The sequence below is a fragment of the Prionailurus bengalensis genome, chromosome A1 (genome assembly GCF_016509475.1).
Source record: "Prionailurus bengalensis isolate Pbe53 chromosome A1, Fcat_Pben_1.1_paternal_pri, whole genome shotgun sequence".
NCBI classification, from domain to species: Eukaryota; Metazoa; Chordata; class Mammalia; order Carnivora; family Felidae; genus Prionailurus; species Prionailurus bengalensis.
Window position 1 is genome coordinate 2,276,201 of NC_057343.1, and position 21,450 is coordinate 2,297,650.

The 21,450-nt window shown below is 42.6% G+C and overlaps 1 protein-coding gene across 2 annotated transcripts in view; it reads right to left on the reverse strand.

Annotated features, from left to right (window-relative positions):
- Positions 1-291: 291 nt before the first annotated feature.
- Positions 292-21,450, reverse strand: part of MICU2 (mitochondrial calcium uptake 2) — a 142,478-nt gene continuing 121,319 nt past the window's right edge. For both annotated transcript variants that reach the window (XM_043575034.1, XM_043575043.1), the window contains exons 8-12: positions 21,084-21,181; positions 9,351-9,522; positions 3,915-4,023; positions 3,292-3,449; positions 292-945 (exon numbers count right to left, since the gene is read on the reverse strand). In XM_043575034.1, the coding sequence (XP_043430969.1) occupies positions 841-945; positions 3,292-3,449; positions 3,915-4,023; positions 9,351-9,522; positions 21,084-21,181 (642 nt within the window). In that variant the 3' untranslated portion in view covers positions 292-840. The remainder of the gene's footprint in view (positions 946-3,291; positions 3,450-3,914; positions 4,024-9,350; positions 9,523-21,083; positions 21,182-21,450) is intronic.

Here is a 21,450-nt window from a genome sequence, read left to right on the forward strand (position 1 = left end):
TTTAAACATTTACCCACAACCCAATATATGCCATGAGACCCCGATCTTGTGTTCAAGATTCTCCCCAAAACACTATAGTTTGTTTTTTTTTAAATTTTATTTTAAATGACATCTACGTCCAGTGTGGGGCTTGAACCCACAGACCCAGGATCAAGAGTCTTGCTTGCTCCACCGACCGAGCCAGCCAGGGGATCCCCCAATTACTAGTTTTTAAGAATCTGAACTAATGTGGTTGGCAAGGATGAGAGTATTTATATTTATAAAAAAGTTTAAAAAAAAACATTAAAAATGTAATTTTTGTATCTGTGTAAATACTTTATTTGGTTTCCACATACGATATTGAAATTTACACATTATTTTTAGGACAATTAATATACAGCTAACTGAAATAAAATGTACAAGAAGCTTATGAGATATGAGATGCAGACAAGAAAATGTGAAATGTTCTTAACCGAATTTGTGCTACTGGGAACACCAGGACTCCTGGCCTTGATCTTAGCCTTGTGTGTCAATTGTTTTTTTCTGTAATTACTAACTGACACCCTTCCAAAGAGATGTTTTACTACTTGTCTAAGAAATCAGTGAATAACGAGGTTTTCAATCTTATCAAAGTACAAAGCATGACTTCAATTCTAGGCCCTCTGACAGGATCTGGTACCTGTATTTACTAAGTTCTTTAATGAAATTTTATCAAGAAATTACTGAATCAGGAAGTAAATACAAGGCGTCTTGCTATTACAAGGAAAATCAATGAAGACTCCAGAAGACAAACAGCTAGTACTTAAAAAACAATTCCAAATTCTGACATTTGGAGCAATGTAATTCCCGTATTATCTTTTTCTAAACGAGACCTCTTCCGGCTTGTTTCCAGACTTCTTTTACTCCTTTAATGCTTTCTCTTTTCACACATTTCCAGTATTCTTGTATACTTTGCTGCTGTGGTACCTGTTAACACAAAGTGAAAGTAAAGAGATCATTCTCTTCAAGGTTAAACACGATTTCACGTGAGCTCTGTTACCATTTATTTCCCATGTGCCTCCAGAGAGTCCCTGAGACGGATTATGTTGTGAAGGAGGATTCCAACAAAACTGTACGCAGGACGGGGTAAAGGATAAAACGTGAACGAGGTGTAAGAACAGCCTTGGGTGACTCAAGAGTGGAGGCTAAGTGCACGTGATTGGAGCCTCTTCCCTAAGAAGATAATGAAGATCGTGGGCGATTTCTTTCATATATTGGTTTTAAAAAATGTAATTATTTCATGACGCTTTATACTATTTTATAATGTTTTCCTTTTTACGGTGAACTTAATTTAGCTATGTGGAATATAAATTATAAGCCTAAAACTCTGATTTAAAACTACCTAAGTTAAAAAGAAACAACATATTTTATAAGAGGCTTTAAGAAAAAAGACTGTAATTCACCTAAGTGCTCTGTGAATTAAAAAGTTCTAGGAGTATTATTCGTCTGTTAAAGAGGAAAGTAAAGGCTAAAAAACATTTGTGTCCTTGGTGAGCACAGGAGGACAGCGTTGCTGGATATCTCCCAAATGGAAGCAAATCTGCCAGTTGAAAATTTTTTTTAGAGAGAGTGAACGAGTGAGCAAGCTAGCGTGTGTGAGCAGGAGAGGGGCAGAGAGAGAGAGAGAGGGAGAGAGAGGGAGGGAGAGAGAATCTTAAGCCGGCTTCATGCCCAGCACAGAGCCCGACATGGGGCTCTATCTCACGACGGTGAGATCACAACTTGGGCCGAAATCAAGAGTTGGAAACTAAACCAACTAAGCCACACCAGTGCCCTGCTAAAGTTTTAGATTTATTTAAAAAGTTGATTCATTTGAGAGAGAGAGAGAGGGAGAGAGCATGCGTGCACAAGTGGGGGAAGGCCAGAGAGGGAGGGAGAGAGAGAATCCCGAGCAGGCTCTGCGCTATCAGCTATCAGGGTGCAGCCTGACTCGGGGCTCGAATTCACAAACTGGTGAGGTCATGACCTGAGCCGAAATCAAGAGTCAAACGCTTAACAGACTGAGCCAGCCAGGTGTCCCTCTTTTAGATTTTACATATATTCTTTTCCTGATCGATTTCCAGCTCTATTTAATGTCTTCGAGAAATGGCGGAGGCTCGTGGGTATATTAAATCGTTACTGCAAAGGCTGGTTTCATTTTCAGGGACAGGATTATTCACGATGAGATGATGGATGCCCACAAAGCTTGTGAGACACATTTGCTAACAGAAATCATATTTACTCATTTTCCATTAATAATGTGGGTAGCAGGAAAATGATGGGCTTTTCTGAGGAGTAAATGAAGGGGGCTGTTCATGAATCCACCACATTCTCTCCCTCATTCTCTCCTTTCTTCTGGCCGAACTGCCTCTTTCCACCCAGTTTTCTTTCCACCCTTGTTTTCAACCTGCAGACTGCTTTTATGAGGGTGCTTTTTTTTTTTAAATTAATAATTTATTTACTTTTTGATTTACATCCAAATTAGCACAGAGTGCAACAATGATTTCAGGAGTAGATTCCTTAGTGCCCCTCCCCCATTTAGCCCATCCCCCCTCCCACACCCCCTCTAGTTATCCTGTGTGTTCTCCATATTTATGAGTCTCTTATGTTTTGCTCCCTCCCTGTTTTTATATTATTTTTCTTCCCCTTCCCTTATGTTCATCTGTTTTATCTCTTAAAGTCCTCATATGAGTGAAGTCATATGATATTTGCCTTCCTCTAACTTCGCTTAGCGTAATACCCTTATGATGGTGCTTCTAAGCAGATTCCAATTTAAACAAAATTTTGAGTTTTATTTGTCCCACAGGTATAGACTAATATGTGAAGAATCTGAATACAATAACAATGGCTAACATTTACTTCAACTGTCTCAGGCACTATCCTAAGTATTTTACGCTTAATTCTTACAACATTGTTTTCTGGTAGATTCTATTAGCTTCCTCATTGTACAGATGAGGAATGGGAGGCTCTGAAAAGTTAAGTGGCTTTGCAAGATTAGGCAGCTGGTGACAGAGCTGGGATTTGAATTTAGGTGTGTCTAACTACAGAGCCCAAAGTAAAATGATTTCTGAATAGCAGTTTCTGATTAGATTCAGATTAAAAAAAAAAAAAGCAAAGGAAAATACTGGATCCCATCTGAAGGAGACATCTCCGTTTGTGATCATGGCTTATAATCTCTTCACAAATGATAAAACCTCCACTTACGACCACACACACATCGCCCAAATTCTAGGTGTCATGCCATTCACTTAATTACATGTAAACATGTAGTTATTAAAAACTCAAAATCTTTACCCATAAACCTCGATGCATCCTGTTTTTTAACACCCCGAGAAACTCTCCATGACTAAGACATTCATCACCATCCACATCAAAGATCTTGAACACGGTGTCCAAAATATTGTTTGAGAGTTCCTGCCCTGTTGCTACTTTCACGGCCCTCTTAAACTCCGCTGAAAAAAGAAAACATAAAACAACTCATCAACTGTGTGAAATAGTCTAAGTGGAATTAACCTAAATTTTATTATTTGAGAAGCAAAATTAAGTCTAAATGTTCATTATCACGGAAGTAAAACAAAACAAAAAATACTCATGAAGGATATGTTGAAATAATACATTTGGCTGAGAAATGTCTTGAAAGTAACGGAAAGAGGGGCAGCCTATTTTAATTTAATCAATGTTCTAAAGAACATATTTAAATATTCCCTTTTCCTTTTTAGGAAATAAGAAAGTAAAAGCAAATAACGTAATTGTTAAATGTGAGAGTCCTTGTAAGTCTAGAGTAACCACACTGAATTAATTAAAAGGCTAATCAACTGTTTCACTGGTAATTGGCTCCTTGACTGGTATGTTCTAGTTGAAGAACAGAGTGATGTTATTTGTAGATGATAAAAATTAAACGAAGTCACGTAACTTACCCAGTCTGACAGGACGGTGAGCTAAACTAAACATTTGCATGGCAATAGCAAAATCTTCTAGGTGGGTGGCAAAATGACAAAAGGACTTGAACTCATCCAAACTAATACTCTAATAAAATAACAAAAGTGAGTGTTAATTACGATTTTGTAAAACTGATCTTAGAATATAAGCAGAAGCGTAAGTCCTGTTTCTACCATAAAGCTTGTGAACTTTTATGGCCTTCCAAGAAAGTCTATTAAAAAGACGGGCAGGGCCACCGTGCATGGTTGTGCAGACTGCACACTGTGTGCACGGCGTCTCCTGGATCGCGCAGGGCGAGAACTGGGGTGGCCCTGTGTCACAGACCGAATTGTCTCCGCAAGATCCACAGGCTGAAACCCAAACACCCAACGTAACTGTACTTGGAGACAGGACCTTTAGGGAAGCAATTAAGGCTACATGAGGTCACAAGGGTAGGACCCCACTCTGATAGCACCGATGTCCCGATAAGAGAAGGGGACAGCAGCGCACGCTCACTCCGCACGAAAGCACAGACGGCAGGCCTCGTGAGGACAGGGTGAGAAGGCGGTGGTGGTCTGCAAGCTGGGAGGAGAGGCCTCACCAAAAACCAACCTGCCGGCACCTTGATCTTGGACTTCGGGCTCCAGAGTTGTGAGCAAATGAATGAGTTGTTTGAGCCATCCGGCCTGCGGCATTTCGTTACGGCAGGCTGAGGAAACTAATACCCCGTTAAGTGCTCTGCCTCCTTGCTTTTCTGCTTTATCCGTGGACACAGCACGGAGTAAGAGCACTGGGTTTTGGAGACAGAAAAGCTGTGCTTTAATTCCAGTTCTGCCATTTACTGTGTACATGGTCTTAGCCTCTCCAAGCCTCAGCGAAGTAACCTTTCAGGAAGGAAGGAATTTGCTCAAGATCTACCAAGTGGAACAATCAGGATTTGAACCTTGGTTCCTAACTTCAAAACCTCTGCCCATAAAAACAAAACAGAAATAAGTTAGAAAAACTAGTTTTTCCACTGAAAAAGTAAACAAAGTATGAAAACTGTTAATTTGAAAGTAAATTCTTCCCTGCCTAAAAAAAAAAAAAGTTTCTTGGGGCACCTGTGTGGCTCAGTTGGTTGAACGTCCAACTCTTGATTTCAGCTGAGGTCATGATCCCAGGGTCATGGAATGGAGCCCTCTGTGAGGCTCCATGCTGAGCAGGGAGCCTGCTTGAGATTCCCTCTCTCTCTCCCTCTGCCCGCTCCCCTGCTCACACTCGCTCTCTCTGTGTGTGCGTGTATATATATATATATATATATATATATATATATATATATGGTTTCTTTTGTAGGCACCTTCAGGATCATGTCCTCTGCATACAGGTGGTGGTCTTATTCAAGTTTCACTGCCCGCAGCCTTGGTAAATTCATGGAAGTTTTACTTTTAAAATTTAGTTAAGTCTTTGAAGAGGTAACATATACACATGGTAAAAAAACAAATTCTAGAATGGATAAAAAACAAAAAGTCTTTTTCCCTCCTTTGACCTCCAGTTCCCTTTCCCAGAGGTAAAGCACTGTTACCAATTCTTTGTGTATGCTTCCAGAAATATTCTACTCATATAAAAGAGCATACACACACCCCTGTTTTACACAGTGGGAGTGTCCTCTTCACACATTTCTACACTTTGCTTTGTACTCTTAAGAATACATCTTATTGGGGCGCCTGGGTGGCGCAGTCGGTTAAGCGTCCGACTTCAGCCAGGTCACGATCTCGCGGTCCGTGAGTTTGAGCCCCGTGTCGGGCTCTGGGCTGATGGCTCGGAGCCTGGAGCCTGTTTCCGATTCTGTGTCTCCCTCTCTCTCTGCCCCTCCCCCGTTCATGCTCTGTCTCTCTCTGTCCCAAAAATAAATAAAAACGTTGAAAAAAAGAAAATTAAAAAAAAAAAAAAAAAGAATACATCTTATTAGCAGAAGAGTGGCCGTTCCTCTGTATCGTAATCTCAAAGCCGCCACTCGGTGCAACCTTCTGATTTTTCCTTTACTGATAGGTGAAAAATAGCATGCCATCAATGTTTGAATCTGTAGGTCTTTAACTGTGAATGAGGTTTAAACACTTTTCTCTTCTGTTCTTATTGGTGATTTGTGGATTTCTATTCTTGTGTCTTTTTTATGTCCTCTGCCTAGATTTTTAATGAGCTGTTATGTGGCTTACTGCTGAGAGACAAGTCTCCATGAAGAACGTCTCTCACGTTTCTGCACATCTTTCAAAGAGAAGCTCCAACTACTTTATTATTCCAGACTATCTTCCTAAGGGCATTTGTATAGCGAACAGCCTAGAATATTGACGATGTCTGCTTTGGAAGTAGAGCACAGTTTTGCTTACTGCCCATTATAAAAGATTCAGACTCCTGAAGATGAGCTTTCTTGGCTATGTGTGTGGGCAGCATCCACAGGGTACTCAGCATGGTCCCCATGGGACTTGGGAGGCGAGGGAGGACTGACACAAACATGATGCTCATGCTGTTGCTATGCTATGAATAATAATGTTCTTTGTCTCTGACCCAATAGTCTTGTATCTTCGGTCAGCATCCATGAAATGGTACAGGCTAACTTCCAAATAGATAAAATCTCAGATACTTTACATTTATCAACACACTGGTTTTTAGGATCCCTTTATACATTAAATAGGACAAAATTTAAGACCTTTCAAAGTTCTTGATTTTTAAAGATCTCATGATAAATTAAAGAAATGGGCCCATTACATATGATGCCAATATTTCTTCCCTCCCCCCAATTTGTTAATTTTTTTCTTTTGACTTTGATCTTAGTTTTGAGGGGGATGAGGGGAAAGCAACAGAATTTTTAACTTTTAGACAGCAATTTCATCAACTTTTCCTTGAAAGCTTCTGAGTTTTGCCTAGAGAAATATGCATACCCTACTCTGAGATGATTGTTTCCAAGTTTCCTTCTCTACATACTCAGTTTCATTTTCCCCTGTAACATTTAATTCTTAGATCTATCTGGAATTTTAGAGTAAGGAGTGAGGCAGAGATTTACGTTCATTTCTCCCTCAGATGGCCAGTCAATTAACCTAGTGCCATTTATTAATAATTCCTCTTTTACCCAGCTAATTTACAATATGAATTCACATATACTAGATTTCCATGTGTATTTGGGTCTAGTTTTGGACTTTATATTCTGTTCAATTGATAGGTCTGTCAAATTCATTGTAACAGGCTGTTCTAGTTATCAATATTTGGTAATATATTTTAATATCTCAATATTCTTTTTTTAAAGACCTAATTTTTTTATTTTATTTTTAAAATTTTTATTATTTAAACATTTTAAAACATTTATTCATTTTTGAGAGAAAGAGAGGCAGGGTGTGAGTGGGAGAAGGGCAGAGAGAGCGAGAGACACAGAATTCTAAGTAGGTTGAGCTGTCAGCACAGAGCCCGAGGCGGGGCTTGAACTCAGAACGGCAAGATCATGACCTGAGCTGAAGTCGGACACTTGACATACTGAGCCACCCGGGCACCCCAAAGACTTAGTTTTTTAAAAGCCATTTCAGGTTCACAGCAAAACAGGAGAAGTTACAGAGATTTCCTGGATATCTCTTGTCCCTGCAGCATTCTTTTCATAGAAACTTTTACGGCCTGTCTAGTTCACTCATGACAATCTGATGACATTTTTATTGAAACCCATCACTGTCCACCAATACTTTTTGGTTCCTGCACATAGGAAAGATTACACCTTTCTGCTTCTTTGCAGCTATGTGGGGTCATGTGATTAGTCTGGCCGGTAGCCAAGTGTGATGTTTCTAGGCCAACACACTTAATTGCTGGAATGTACTCACTCCTTTCTTTCCCTGCCATGGCCTCTGAAGATGATGTTTTTTCCAGCCGGTAAAGCTCCAAGGTGGCAGAGCTTGAAGAGTCTGGGTACCTGAGCAACTGAGTGGGCAGAGGCGCCTGGCAGCCCACAGTGGAAATGTAGCACGACTGAGAAAGAGATCTTCCTTATGTTGGCCACGGGGACAGCACGGCAGTTTTAGAACTGCAGCAGACCCAGGCTCTTCCAGTATAGGCGTTACATTTATAGATGACTCCAAGGGACAAGTGCTACATCTATAATACTAAGACTTCCCGTTCAATAATAGGAGACAGCGCTATAATTAGGCAAGTTTTCTTTTATATCTATCAAGAGTTTAAAGCTTCATTTTCATGTATTTCTTGTTAAATTCATTTTTAATTTTATGTGTTTCTATTTCAATTACAAATGAGATCTTAATTATATTTTATTATCTTTTCCCTCACTATAGAAATAGCTTTAAAAAATTATATAGGGGCGCCTGGGTGGCTCAGTCGGTTAAGCCTCCCACTTTAGCACAGCTCATGATCTCACGGTTCGTGAGTTCGAGCCCCGTGTCGGGCTCTGTGCTGACAGCTCAGAGCCCGGAGCCTGCTTTGGATTCTGTGTCTCCCTCTCTTCTCTGCCCCTCCTCTGCTTACTCTCTGTCTCTCTCAAAAATACATAAACATTAAAAAAAAAAAGAAAAAATTATATAAAAACATATGCCCACTCCAATACTATGTTATGGAACAATAAAGTAAAAGCAATATATAAAGTAAAAAGTCACTTCAAATCTTACAACAGTATACTAATCATTATTAACAGTTTGGCAATCATTACTTAATATACATATATATAAACATACACATAAACATTAAAAAAAGAAAGTGTATATATACACACGCCATTATATATTCTTTTTTTTTTTTTTTAATGTTTACTTATTTATTTTGAGAGTGAGAGAGGGAGAATGTGGGAGGGGCAGAGAGAGAGAGGGAGAGAATCCCAAGCAGCCTCCACGCTGTCAGTGCAGAGCCCAATGTGGGGCTCAATTTCACGAACAAGTGAGATCATGACCTGAGCTGACATCAGGATTAATTGGCTGAGCCACCAGGTGCCCCTGCCATTACCTTTTCTAACCTGTAATTTGCACATAGGGCAGCTACTGCTAACATACTAGCATTGTAACAGGCACTTCACTGAATTTTTGCTGTTTCTAATAGCTTTTCAGTTTGATTCTCTTGGGTTCTCTAGGCATAGAATCACATCTATGCAAACAAAGGCAACTGTCCCTCCTTCCAAAGGTTCATACTCTTTTATTCTGTTAATTTGTACTGGCTGAGACTTCCAGAACAACAGTGGTGACAGTGGACATTGTTTACTGACTTTACCGGAAATGCAAAACTCCTGTTTGGAATACTGATTCCATCTGGGCAGGAATTCATTCATAAGAAAATGTAAACACCATTTCTCACCTTGATTTTACACTCAAATAAGAGAGTAACATGGTTTGGGTTACTCTGAAAGTTACTTTATTTAATTATATAAATGTTTTTAACATGATTTCATCTTTACCAAAAGCATAATAAAAAGGCATACGAACCTCTCCTGCTGACAACTTCTCTCTTACGTTTTTCCAATAGATGTCTTTATTTTCAGTGTTAGTGAAAAAAAGTAGCCATTCTGCAAAGTCTTCTTTTCTCATGAAACTCAAACCTTTAGAAAACTGAAGGAACTCCATTTCTTGGACCTCTGTTTGTAAATTCTCCATAAATCTAAGTGTTAAAATATAAACTTGATGTCAGGAACCAGTGGCATTCCATTTTAATATTGTCAGTAGGCCCGCGAGGCACCTCCGGCGGTACCCACGGAGCGGCTGGCCTCTTGACATGCTGAATCAAACAAAGCATTAGTGTGGTGAAAGGGGTGTGGGGAGAAGATGAAGAGAAGCTGATTTAAAAAAAAATTATTTGTTCTAACTTTTGGCACGCACCACTGTCTTTCTCAAGAGCTTTCCTCTTCATTTCCAGGAACTCTTTTTTTTTTTTTAAATGTTTATTTTTGAAAGAGAGAGAGCATGAGTGGAGAAGAGGCAGGGAGACAGGGAGACAGAAGGATCCGAAGCAGGATCTGCACGGACAGCGGACAGCCGGACGCGGGGCTCGAACTCATGTACTGTGGGATCATGACCTGAGCGGAAGTTGGACGCTTAACCGACTGAGCCACCCAGGTGCCCCCAGAGAAGCTGCTTAAGTCCATACTTGCTCCAATTTGTCACACTCTATACTCAATTTGTTTGTGCAACTTATACTTGGTAACCTACTTCTGATAGAGATTTATAAAAATTATGTAAAATGTTGCTCTGATGCATCTGTAACAGTTTTTTTTCCAATGTAGAAAAATTGTCAAGATCAGAGAAACTTAAAATTCACTTGGGTTACTGCCTTTAGAATGTCAATCATAATTAGGGGCGCCTGGGTGGCTCAGTCAGTTGGGCGTCCGACTTCGGCTCGGGTCACGATCTCGCAGTTCATGAGTTCAAGCCCCGTGTCGGGCTCTATCCTGACAGCGCAGAGCCTGGAGCCTGCTTTGGATTCTGTGTCTCTCCCTCTCTGCCCCTCTTCTGCTCATGCTCTGTCTCTGTCTCTCAATAATAAATAAATGTTAAAAAAATAAAAAAAAAAGAATGTTAATCATAATTAATGGTTCCTAATATTTTTGGATACCAAAGTTGATCAAGTAATCAATGGCTTTACATCAAAAGCTTAGATTTACTTAAAAATATTTATAATCATTTGGACAATAACATGTGAATATATGACTCAACATTCTTTTTAAAATAAAAACATGGCACTTTGAGCAAACTCTCATCAACAGCTCCCTAGAAAAGTACAAGTTGAAAGGATATCAGATTAAAAAATATTGTCTTTGAACAAGAACTCAAAACCACTGCACTTGATTTATTTATAAACTAAGTCATGTGAAAAGTATAATCTCCATGTGTTTTAATACGTTGAAGATTGCTTTATTCACCTTTTTACATGTTAAAAGAAATGTACTGTCATGCCACAATTTAATGGAATTATACATGGGGTAAAAAACAGGTCTATTCCAGCTCAATGGGAGAAAAAGAGTCACTGTTAAACAACGACTTGCTTTCGGTTCTATGCTTATCCCATAAACCTTAAAAGCATGGGGGAGTTTGATTTTAGGCTTCTATCTGTGTGATAGGTAAGAGTCTGTTACCTGCAACAGTTTCTGAATGTACTGGAGACACAGATTTATCAATGCCATGTTTTTCCGGGTCAAGGCAGAATTTTATCTACCACTTGAAGCATTTCCAGTGGGGGCTAACACATCAACAAAACCTTTTGCTGATATACCTTGTTCTCTGTTTTACTGAGTTTTATTATACTGTATATTGTGATGACATTCAACTTATTAGGGTCGTTAAAAAAATTAACTGCTGTTAAACTACACATTGTTTGGCTTCAGCTACTTTCATCTTACTAATTACACTTGTTTTGTTTTGTTTTTTGAAGATTTTATTTTTAAGTCATCCCTACACTCAGCGTGGGGCTCGAACAACCCTGAGATCAAGAGTTGGGTTCTCCACTGACTGAGCCAGCCGGGCACCTCGCTCATTACGTTACTTTTGAAGAACAAAAGTAAATTTTAGGATAGCCATCTTTCCTAACTCTAAAATTATAGATCTTGTTATGACTTGAAAATATGGAACGTGATACTGGACATAAATGCATGAATTGAAGAATTCATACTATATAGTCTCCAGATAAATTCTGAACAAGTTAAACAGTTTATAAATTAGTGGATTAAGTGGGAACATTGGGAAAAAAAATCTTTTTCTTACCTGATTTTTTAAAAAATTTTTTGGGTCATGGGTGGGTGGCTCAGTCGGTTGAGAGTCCGACTTCGGCTCAGGTCATGATCTCGCGGTCCGTGAGTTAGAGCCCCGCGTGGGGCTCTGTGCTGACATCTCGGAGCCTGGAGCCTGCTTTGGATTCTGCATCTCCCTCCCTCTCTGCCCCTCCCCCACTGTCTGTCTCTCTCCCTCGTGCATTGTCTCTCTCTCAAAAATAAAACATTAAAAAATTTTTAAAAATTCTTTAGGTCATGGGGCGCTGGAGCTGACTCACGCCAGCTTTGAGAATTGTCTACACACGTTTTCCCGCCTGTATTTCATGTATGGCAGCTTGAAATTGGCCTGGTAGAGTACTTACATTTCTTATGACCAAATGCTACAAATCAGGCTGTTCTTCCTGAGAGCAGACTGTCACGCGTATTTATTAGCACAACACTGCTTATAGACATCTTTGAATGTATGAAAGCTCTATTCGGGGATACAGGCAATAACATTTCTTTTTTTTTTTTAATTTTAAATGTTTATTTGTTTTTGAGAGAAACAGAATATGAGCGAGGTAGAGGCAGAGGGAGAGAAAGAGACACAGAATCTGAAGCGGGCTCCAGGCTCCGAGCTGTCAGCTCGGAGCCCGACGCGGGGCTCAAACCCACAAGCTGTGAGATCATGACCTGAGCCGAAGTCGGACGCCCAACCGACTGAGCCACCCAGGCGCCCCAACAAATCACAGATTTATCCACATGCTCCCTCGTTAACTGATACGTTTCTCTCGACATGTGGTAGTGTCTGCTTAATATGGGTCTGTCCCTTCGGTCACCTGGTCTAGCCCCAGCTCCTTGAAATCCCATTCAACGCACCCAACCACCTGCCAGGGAACTGTGGGACTACTCCTTTCAGAAACTTTGTGGCTACTGAAGCCTCTAAAGAGAAACCTGGGTCTGGACCTCATGTCTTCAATTTCTAAGATATATAACCCTGGACGGAGTCCCTTATGAATCTCATCCAACTCCTGCCTCGCTTTCCAAGGACCGCTGGAATAATATACGCGAAATACCCAGACAAGTCCAGGAGCGTGGAAGCACTCAGCAGTCAGCCGCGGGACGGCACTGAGGCTGCAGGTAACCACCTCCCTCTTGATCCTCACTCAAGCCCAGACCCCAAGCCCTCGGCTTCCTCGGGCTGTCGAAGGCCTTCTTCGGGGGCACCTTGAAGAAAATCCCTCAGAAACTGCGCCTAGTGCTGCCGGCATAAACGGATGGTCTGCAGCCGTAACCAGGTCCTCAACGCCGCCAACAGCCTTCCGCTAGGCCAGAGGGCTCTCTTTCGTTCTTTCCCGCGGTGGCCATCTCAGCTTGCGTTCGTTCTCGACAAATCTATCCCATGGCTACTTGTCTTCAGCACATGGCTTGCCTCCAGTTCCCAGAGCAACCAGCGGTCACTGCGTAGGACACCCTCTCATTTTCTGGCTGTCACTCCAGGGACGTAACAACACTCATCCCCGTCTCCTTTCTGTCCCAGTGACAGGAGTCCCTTTCCCGCTGACGGCCGATTTATCTACCTGCGCTCTGAATTCCACCTCTAGTTTCCTCTATTTTCTTCCTCCTCAGGGGCCTTGCTGCTCTGCTGACTCCCGTTCACTCCTGCATTCAGTCCTTCCTCTTTACATCATCGTTCAAACACGTGTGGAAACCTCTTACGTTCCCCTCCTGCTCCTGCCCCCCCTTCCTGTGCTGTGGTCACTCTTACCCCCCCCCTCCTCACCTCCTGTCCCCCTCTTCCTTTGCTGTGGTCACTCTTACCCCTCCCCCCCTCCTCACCTCCTGTCCCCCCCATCCTGTGCTGTGGTCACTCTTACCCTTTCCCCCCTCCTCACCTCCTGTCCCCCTCTTCCTTTGCTGTGGTCACTCTTACCCCTCCCCCCTCCTCACCTCCTGCCCCCCACTTCCGTGCTGTGGTCACTCTTACCCCTCCCCCCCTCCTCGCCTCCTGCCCCCCACTTCCTGTGCTGTGGTCACTCTTACCCCCCCCCCTCCTCACCTCCTGTCCCCCTCTTCCTTTGCTGTGGTCACTCTTACCCCTCCCCCCCTCCTCACCTCCTGCCCCCCACTTCCTGTGCTGTGGTCACTCTTACCCCCCCCCTCCTCACCTCCTGTCCCCCTCTTCCTTTGCTGTGGTCACTCTTACCCCTCCCCTCCTCACCTCCTGTCCCCCTCTCCCTGTGCTGTGGTCACTCTTACCCCTCCCCCCTCCTGCCCCCCACTTCCTGTGCTGTGGTCACTCTTACCCCTCCCCCCTCCTCACCTCCTGCCCCCCACTTCCTGTGCTGTGGTCACTCTTACCCCTCCCTCACTCCTCGCCTCCTGCCCCCCACTTCCTGTGCTGTGGTCACTCTTACCCCTCCCTCACTCCTCGCCTCCTGCCCCCCACTTCCTGTGCTGTGGTCACTCTTACCCCTCCCCCCCTCCTCACCTCCTGCCCCCCACTTCCTGTGCTGTGGTCACTCTTACCCCTCCCTCACTCCTCGCCTCCTGCCCCCACTTCCTGTGCTGTGGTCACTCTTACCCCTCCCTCACTCCTCGCCTCCTGCCCCCCCCTTCCTGTGCTGTGGTCACTCTTACCCCTCCCCCCTCCTCACCTCCTGCCCCCCACTTCCTGTGCTGTGGTCACTCTTACCCCCCCCCTCCTCACCTCCTGTCCCCCTCTTCCTTTGCTGTGGTCACTCTTACCCCTCCCCCCCTCCTCACCTCCTGTCCCCCCCTTCCTTTGCTGTGGTCACTCTTACCCCTCCCTCACTCCTCGCCTCCTGCCCCCCACTTCCTGTGCTGTGGTCACTCTTACCCCTCCCTCACTCCTCGCCTCCTGCCCCCCCTTCCTGTGCTGTGGTCACTCTTACCCCTCCCCCCCTCCTCACCTCCTGCCCCCCACTTCCTGTGCTGTGGTCACTCTTACCCCTCCCTCACTCCTCGCCTCCTGCCCCCCCCTTCCTGTGCTGTGGTCACTCTTACCCCTCCCCCCTCCTCACCTCCTGCCCCCCACTTCCTGTGCTGTGGTCACTCTTACCCCCCCCCTCCTCACCTCCTGTCCCCCTCTTCCTTTGCTGTGGTCACTCTTACCCCTCCCCCCTCCTCACCTCCTGCCCCCCACTTCCTGTGCTGTGGTCACTCTTACCCCCCCCCTCCTCACCTCCTGTCCCCCCCTTCCTTTGCTGTGGTCACTCTTACCCCTCCCTCACTCCTCGCCTCCTGCCCCCCCTTCCTGTGCTGTGGTCACTCTTACCCCTCCCCCCCTCCTCGCCTCCTGCCCCCACTTCCTGTGCTGTGGTCACTCTTACCCCTCCCCCCCTCCTCGCCCCACGGCAATCTGCCTTCTGCTCCCCCTGAGCATGTCTCCCCTGCATGCATCACCTTCCTTGTTGAGCTTGTTCCTACTCGTGTTCTGTCTCAGTGAACAGGTATCGCGTTGTTCACCGGCTCCACACGCACACCAGGCGGCGGCCTGGACTTGCCCCTCACGCTTCATCCCGTCCGTCACCACTGTTACTGACTCCCTTCTCCTAAATAATCCCCTGGATGCTGCACTCATTTCTGTTCCCGCCGCCGCCACCTCGGTCTGATCACCGTCCTTTCTTCTCTGTTGACGCAACGGCTTCCAACGGATCTCCTTGCCCTCTGCTGGATTTCCCCGGCCAAGCTGCCGGCTCCGGTGACCGCCTCCCTCCCCCCTGCTTCAAGGTCTTTGGTGACTCTCCGCCCTTCTCCATGAGGCACAAAGGCCTTCACAGCTGTGCCTATGCTGATCTTCCCACCTTCCGCTCTTACTTCTGCTTCAGCCACGTGAACTTCTCGTTTCTGAATTTGCCATGTCTTCTGCATTCAGACACAAGACTTTATCTATTTAGTAATCGCTGGGTTCAGATAACACTGGTTGACAATTCCTACCAACATTATGCAAATTTGGACTCTTCCTGAGAAATTAAAAACGAAGTGTCTGAACACAGCAGTAGTCTGTCTACAGTACATCAGTTAAATTCTTCTGCGGAATGACAGTAACTCAACATATTTCTGATGATGTTTTTCTAACTTAAATTCACTGTGTTTTGGCTGTATCACACAATGAACCTGTCTAGTACAGGATTTCTGCATATTATCAGGTATAATAAGAATTTAGGGCCAAGAGTTAGATAGAAACATCAATATTTTGTAAAGTAAAAATTGACCTGGAGATTTATTTATTTATTAAAAAAAATTTTTTTTAACGTTTATTTATTTTTGAGACAGAGAGAGACAGAGCATGAACAGGGGAGGGTCAGAGAGAGGGAGACACAGAATATGAAGCAGGCTCCAGGCTCTGAGCTGTCAGCCCAGAGCCCAACAGGGGGCTCGAACTCATGGACCGCGAGATCGTGACCTGAGCCGAAGTTGGCTGCTCAACCGACTGAGCCACCCAGGTGCCCCTGACCTGGAGATTTAAACAAATTACTGTTTTACAGGATGTAAAACAGATTTTTAAATAATTGCTTTTTCCTTAGTGTCAAGTCTACATTTACTAAGAAGTGTTTTTGTTCCAGAAACTTGTAAATTCTTTTGTGTGAAGTATTTAAACTTATAACAAATTCTAGAATTTAAATTAATAATGCATGAAACAAAATCTGGAATATTGACTGGTTCAATCTGACCTATCTTTTCCTATTGATAGAAGAACAATAGAACGGAGTAAGCACTGAGGAAGAAAGTCACTTCAAATGGAGCGGGGAGGACACTGAAGAGGTAGGGCCTATGCATATTTCCCGGCTCAGTTCTTGGAAGAATGCTAACCTTGGCTCGTTGCCAAACTGCAAGCATTCGAGACCAGTGTGTGTCACATGCAAGAATGGACTAAAACGGACTTTCTGCCCAGCGCTGATCTGGGCAACGAATCGCGTACGGGACAGTGTTACCCTAAGCCTGCCACAACCGACCTAAGAAACAAACAAAGAACCCCCCAACTTATGTAATGTGCCTAAAATTCCTCCTTTGCCTTTAAAAATCTGAGCTCCTTTGTCTCTTTGAACCATGATCTGGGTTGTTGCCTTAATGTCTGTCTCCTGATGCAGTTCCTAAGATCGCAAAACAAATGTGTTTTTAGCCTTGCCTTTTCTTGACACTTTAGATATATTAATTCTTGCTTTTTAATTTTGTATTTGTTCATAAGTTTAATTATATTACTAGAGCATTTTCAGCAGATTGTATAAGGACTAGGGATCCTTCATAAAACTGATACAAGTTCTCAATATTTTGTCTTAAAGTGACACTACTGAATTTTCAAATACAAAAATTGATAATAAAATTGGAAATAGCTTTGTCATCTGTGATGAAAAATACAAGTAGTATCTAGCTTTCTGTTCTAACTTGAAAAATCCTTCTCTCTGAATTTTAAAGCAGTCAGTCCTTGGGGGAAAAGATGAGAATATACTTTTAGTTTTGATTTTTTTCTTTAGATGTTGGATTAAGGAGCCTTTGGGAAAAGAGACTGAGGAAACTCTTAGTGGAAGAAGTCTCTTGGCCAAGAGAGCTGGGGAAATGCAAACAGAGGAAGAAGCCAGAAGAAAAGAATTCCGTACGGAGACAGATGTGGGAGTGGGGAAACAAACTCACTAGAAACTCTAAAACTAAGGTGACGTGAGTTTGGCACGTATTCTGAATGCTTACCGTGTGTTATGTTGTGTATACTTTAACCTATAGTATCTCATTTAATTGTCAGATCAACCTCAGACTTTTCATGTTGGGGGATAGTATATTAATGTAAATGAGAGTAGAAATAAAAATGATTAGGAAGGAGGATATTTGCATGAATTAGAGATTTGCTCTTTTCCTTTATTATATTTTAAAATTATAATCTGTAATTTTTAAATTTACTTTTTAAAAATATATTATTTTAAAATTTATTTATTTTTGAGAGGAGCAAGTGAGCAGGGGAGGGGCAGAGAGAGGGGAGAGAGGGAGTCCCAAGCAGGCTACGTGCTCACAGTGCAGAGCCCAACGTGGGGCTTGAATTCACGAACCGTGAGATCACGACCTGAGCCAAAATCAAGGGTCGGACACTTAAGCGACGGAGCCACGCGGGTGCCCCTAAATTTACTCACAACTCTTTAAAGTGGGCAGGACAAATATTGCCATGTATATTTTTACAAAGACTAGAAAAAGGTACATGATTTTCCCAAGACCATACAGCTAAATAAATCGCACACCTAGCATTTACAGCCATTTGGACCTCATGTCCAGTGTTCTCTCCCTTCTATATTGCTACCAACTTCTCGGACTGTGGCATTTAATTGTTAGCACTTCTACTTGCTTAGTAAAGCTTAAAGTGGTTTTAGAGAAAAAGCAGCTGAATTTTAGAAGCTGAAGTGAAGTATGCCTCCTTGCTTAAAACTGTGATTTTAGTTGTTCTCTACTGACAGGATGCTGTAAAAAAAAAAAAAAAGCCCGTGAAATTTATCGCTGGTCTTACTATAATTGTTAAGAATAGAATTCTTCATGTTACGCAGTGTCCTTTTTATAAAGCCCCTTCGGAAGATTTCTTTCTGACCTTATGATGAGGACCGAATGTCTCCGCCCCCCCAGCCCCTTACGCCGAACCAGTGAGCTTCCAACTCAGGGACACGGTGAGTTGGGCAACTGACGTGTATCCCCCTTCATGGTGCCTGCCAGAAAGCGCGGTCAAATCTGCGGTGTGTTCTTAGCAAGCGCACAGAATCTCACGGTTTGCGCTTAGTGTACTAGCCTAATTAGTGGCTCCATTTTATGACACCGCCACTGTTCTTCTTTTGTTCGTTTTTCTTACCCACTTCTGATATCGATGTTTACATTCTATTATGAGTGCCTACTTAGAGCCCGACCCTTGTATAGAGTAAGTCGACATATTAATCATCATATATTAATCAACACATTCATTACATGAATAATAATTATATGATATGATGCAATATAGGATACAATAATATATGATAATGAATAATGGATAATCACACAACAAATTCACATATACATATATAACCTTATTAAGTAGATATTTATCATCATCACTTCACAAATGAAGGAACGGAGAATGGAGCCTCTGGTTAAAATGCTTGTTCATCAAGTCCCACTTAGTAAATGATGAAGTTCCACATCTGAACCCAGGTCTGTCTAAATCACAAATATGTTTTTTTCACAATCGATACTGTTTCTCTAAATGAGAAGCTAACATCTATAGGCAAATGTTTTAAGTAGCCCCAAAGCTATAACTTGGTGGCACCTTCCTTGCCTTTCCTTGAAACTAATAAGCTGTACCTTCTAAAACAATATCCCTTTATGAGAGAAGCTGGAAGAAGGTGGCTGACACCAAGGACAAACATCTCTTTGAAACAATTTTTTTGGGGGCGCCTGGGTGGCTCAGTCAATTAAGCATCCGACTTCGGCTCAGGTCATGATCTTGCGGTCTGTGAGTTCGAGCCCTGCGTCCAGCTCTGCGCTGACAGCTCGGAGCCTGGTGCCTGCTTCCGATTCTGTGTCTCCCTCTCTCCCTGCCCCTGCCCTACTCATGCTCTGTCTCTGTCTCCAAAAATAAACAAACATTTTTTTAAAGTAAGAATTTTAAATAAAATTATTCTGTTTAAAGAAAATTAAAGTTAGAACACCTTTTTTTTTTTTTTTTTTTTTTGAGTAAAGCAATAGAGTTTATTGAGAGAAAGTATAAAGCTCTCAAGAGTGAGAGGGGTCGCAACTGGGTGGCCGCCGAGGATTTTTGTCCCTGACTTTTTATTGGGACCTTACCAGAAAGTTGTGAGATTTCATGCGTGGCACCTAGACTGGGCAGGTCCAGAATACTTTTATCTTAACCTCTTTTCCCCCAAACTCTGCCGCCTTTGCCAATTCCTCAGCCAGGTTCCCCCTTGCAGCTGCAGCCTGCCTTCCTGGAGGTCCCTTACTTCTTCCTACCTAATGTTACGCCTTTCCCCACTCATTACAATTTGGGAATCCACATAAACTAAATATTTAATTGTCTTAATAGATACTCTTAACTGTTTTTACATTTCTTAGTTAATTTATTTATAAATACTTCTATTTCATTTGCTTCCCAGAACACCTTTAAAATTAACTAGTTTAGGGAATCCTAAAGTGAAGGGGAGTGGTGTATTAGTCTGAATAAGTACAGCTGATACAATAGCCTGGCTTGGCTTTAAATCATGGTATTTATTTTGAAATTTTAAGAAGTGTTGAGACAGTAATATTTTTCAAGTATAAGAAAAGACATTTTAAAAAATGTTTGTCGAGAAAAACTATTGTAGAGAGGTTAAATGACTTACTGGAGTTCAGCTATGGGGTACATTATGATTGGACAGAATTCAGAAACTTGGGCATTCCTCATTCCTCAATCACTGGGCCCTACAAAATTTCTTTTTAAGTCTATTTATTTATTTTGAGAGACAGAGAGAGCGTGTGCAGGGGAGGGGCAGAGAGAGAGGGAGAGAGGGAGAGAGAGAACCCCAAGCAGGCTCCAGGCTGTCGGCTCAGAGCCCGACGTGGGGTTTGAACTCATGAACTGTGAGACCGTGACCTGAGCCGAATCCGAGAGTCAGATGCTTAACCAACTGAGCCACCCAGGCGCCTCTGGGTCTTACAATCTTATGTCCTAACTATGTCTTAAAAACTCTCCCACTTCAAAATCCTTGTTACTGCATTGGTTCAAGGCTCTCATCATTTCTTGTCTGGAATATTTGAATGGTCTTCTCTCGCATAAGATCTATCCTTTATTCTGCTACCACACACAGCGATGGGCACATGTGACCAGGTATCCTTCGGGCATCACCCTTCAGGATCTTCCATCGCCGAGTCAATTCAAGCTTGATCCCGTGGAGTACAGAATCTCCCACAGGCAAGCACACCCTTCTCCAGCTTCTCTTCTCACCTTTCACCACGCCACCTTCCATTTACTACTCTAGATGCGACTGCTTATAATTCCCTTTACAAACCGTACGTTTTCATGCCTCTACGTCTTTTCTAACGCTGTTCTCGCTCCCTCAGATGCTTTCCTGCCAAACCATTTTTGCCTGGGTATTTCCTGCTCATCTGTCAAGGTTCAGTTTATGCACCATTTCCTTCAGAAAGCCTTCCCTGATCACCCACTCCCCAACTCCAAACCAGTACATTAGTGACCTGTGTTACCAGACAACTCTATACATCTATGACAGCATTGACTTAAAAAAAATTATGGTATGCTATAAAACAGATATTACTTTTCATATAGGTTAGATGTTTTTGAGCAGAGTACTTTAGTTTATATTTCATAGGTTTTGTTCTCAGAGATAAATACTACATAGTTCTGCATATGATGTTCAGTGTTACTGTCTGCAGATCTGTGAGAGGAGTATATTCAGTTGTTTTGTAACTTCTTAGCTATAAATTTCCCTAAATGAATATAAATATTTACATTTACCTTCGAAATTCTCTATAATGAAGTTTTCTTTCTCCTCTTTTTCCAAAGAAATGTATCTGAAGGGTTGTGGTAATTTCAGGTTCTTTCACTGTTGGTTCCTATAAAAAACGAGACGATAATTCCAAGTAATTATAACCAAGAACAAAAATGGACCCCGTAGCCTGGAACTCTTAGGACAATATCCGTAAAAGGTTCTCGTAATAGGGGTGGAAGAATGAGATGTGGCCACCCTATCTGTTACTTCGCATCATACTATTCTGTAACTGTCTTTGCTCAAGCAGGAGAAAAACAACAAGGGCTAAAATTCTCCAAATACTCAAGATGGACTTCAGCAGTAAGCAAAACCTTAGATCAGTCCAAAAAGAAA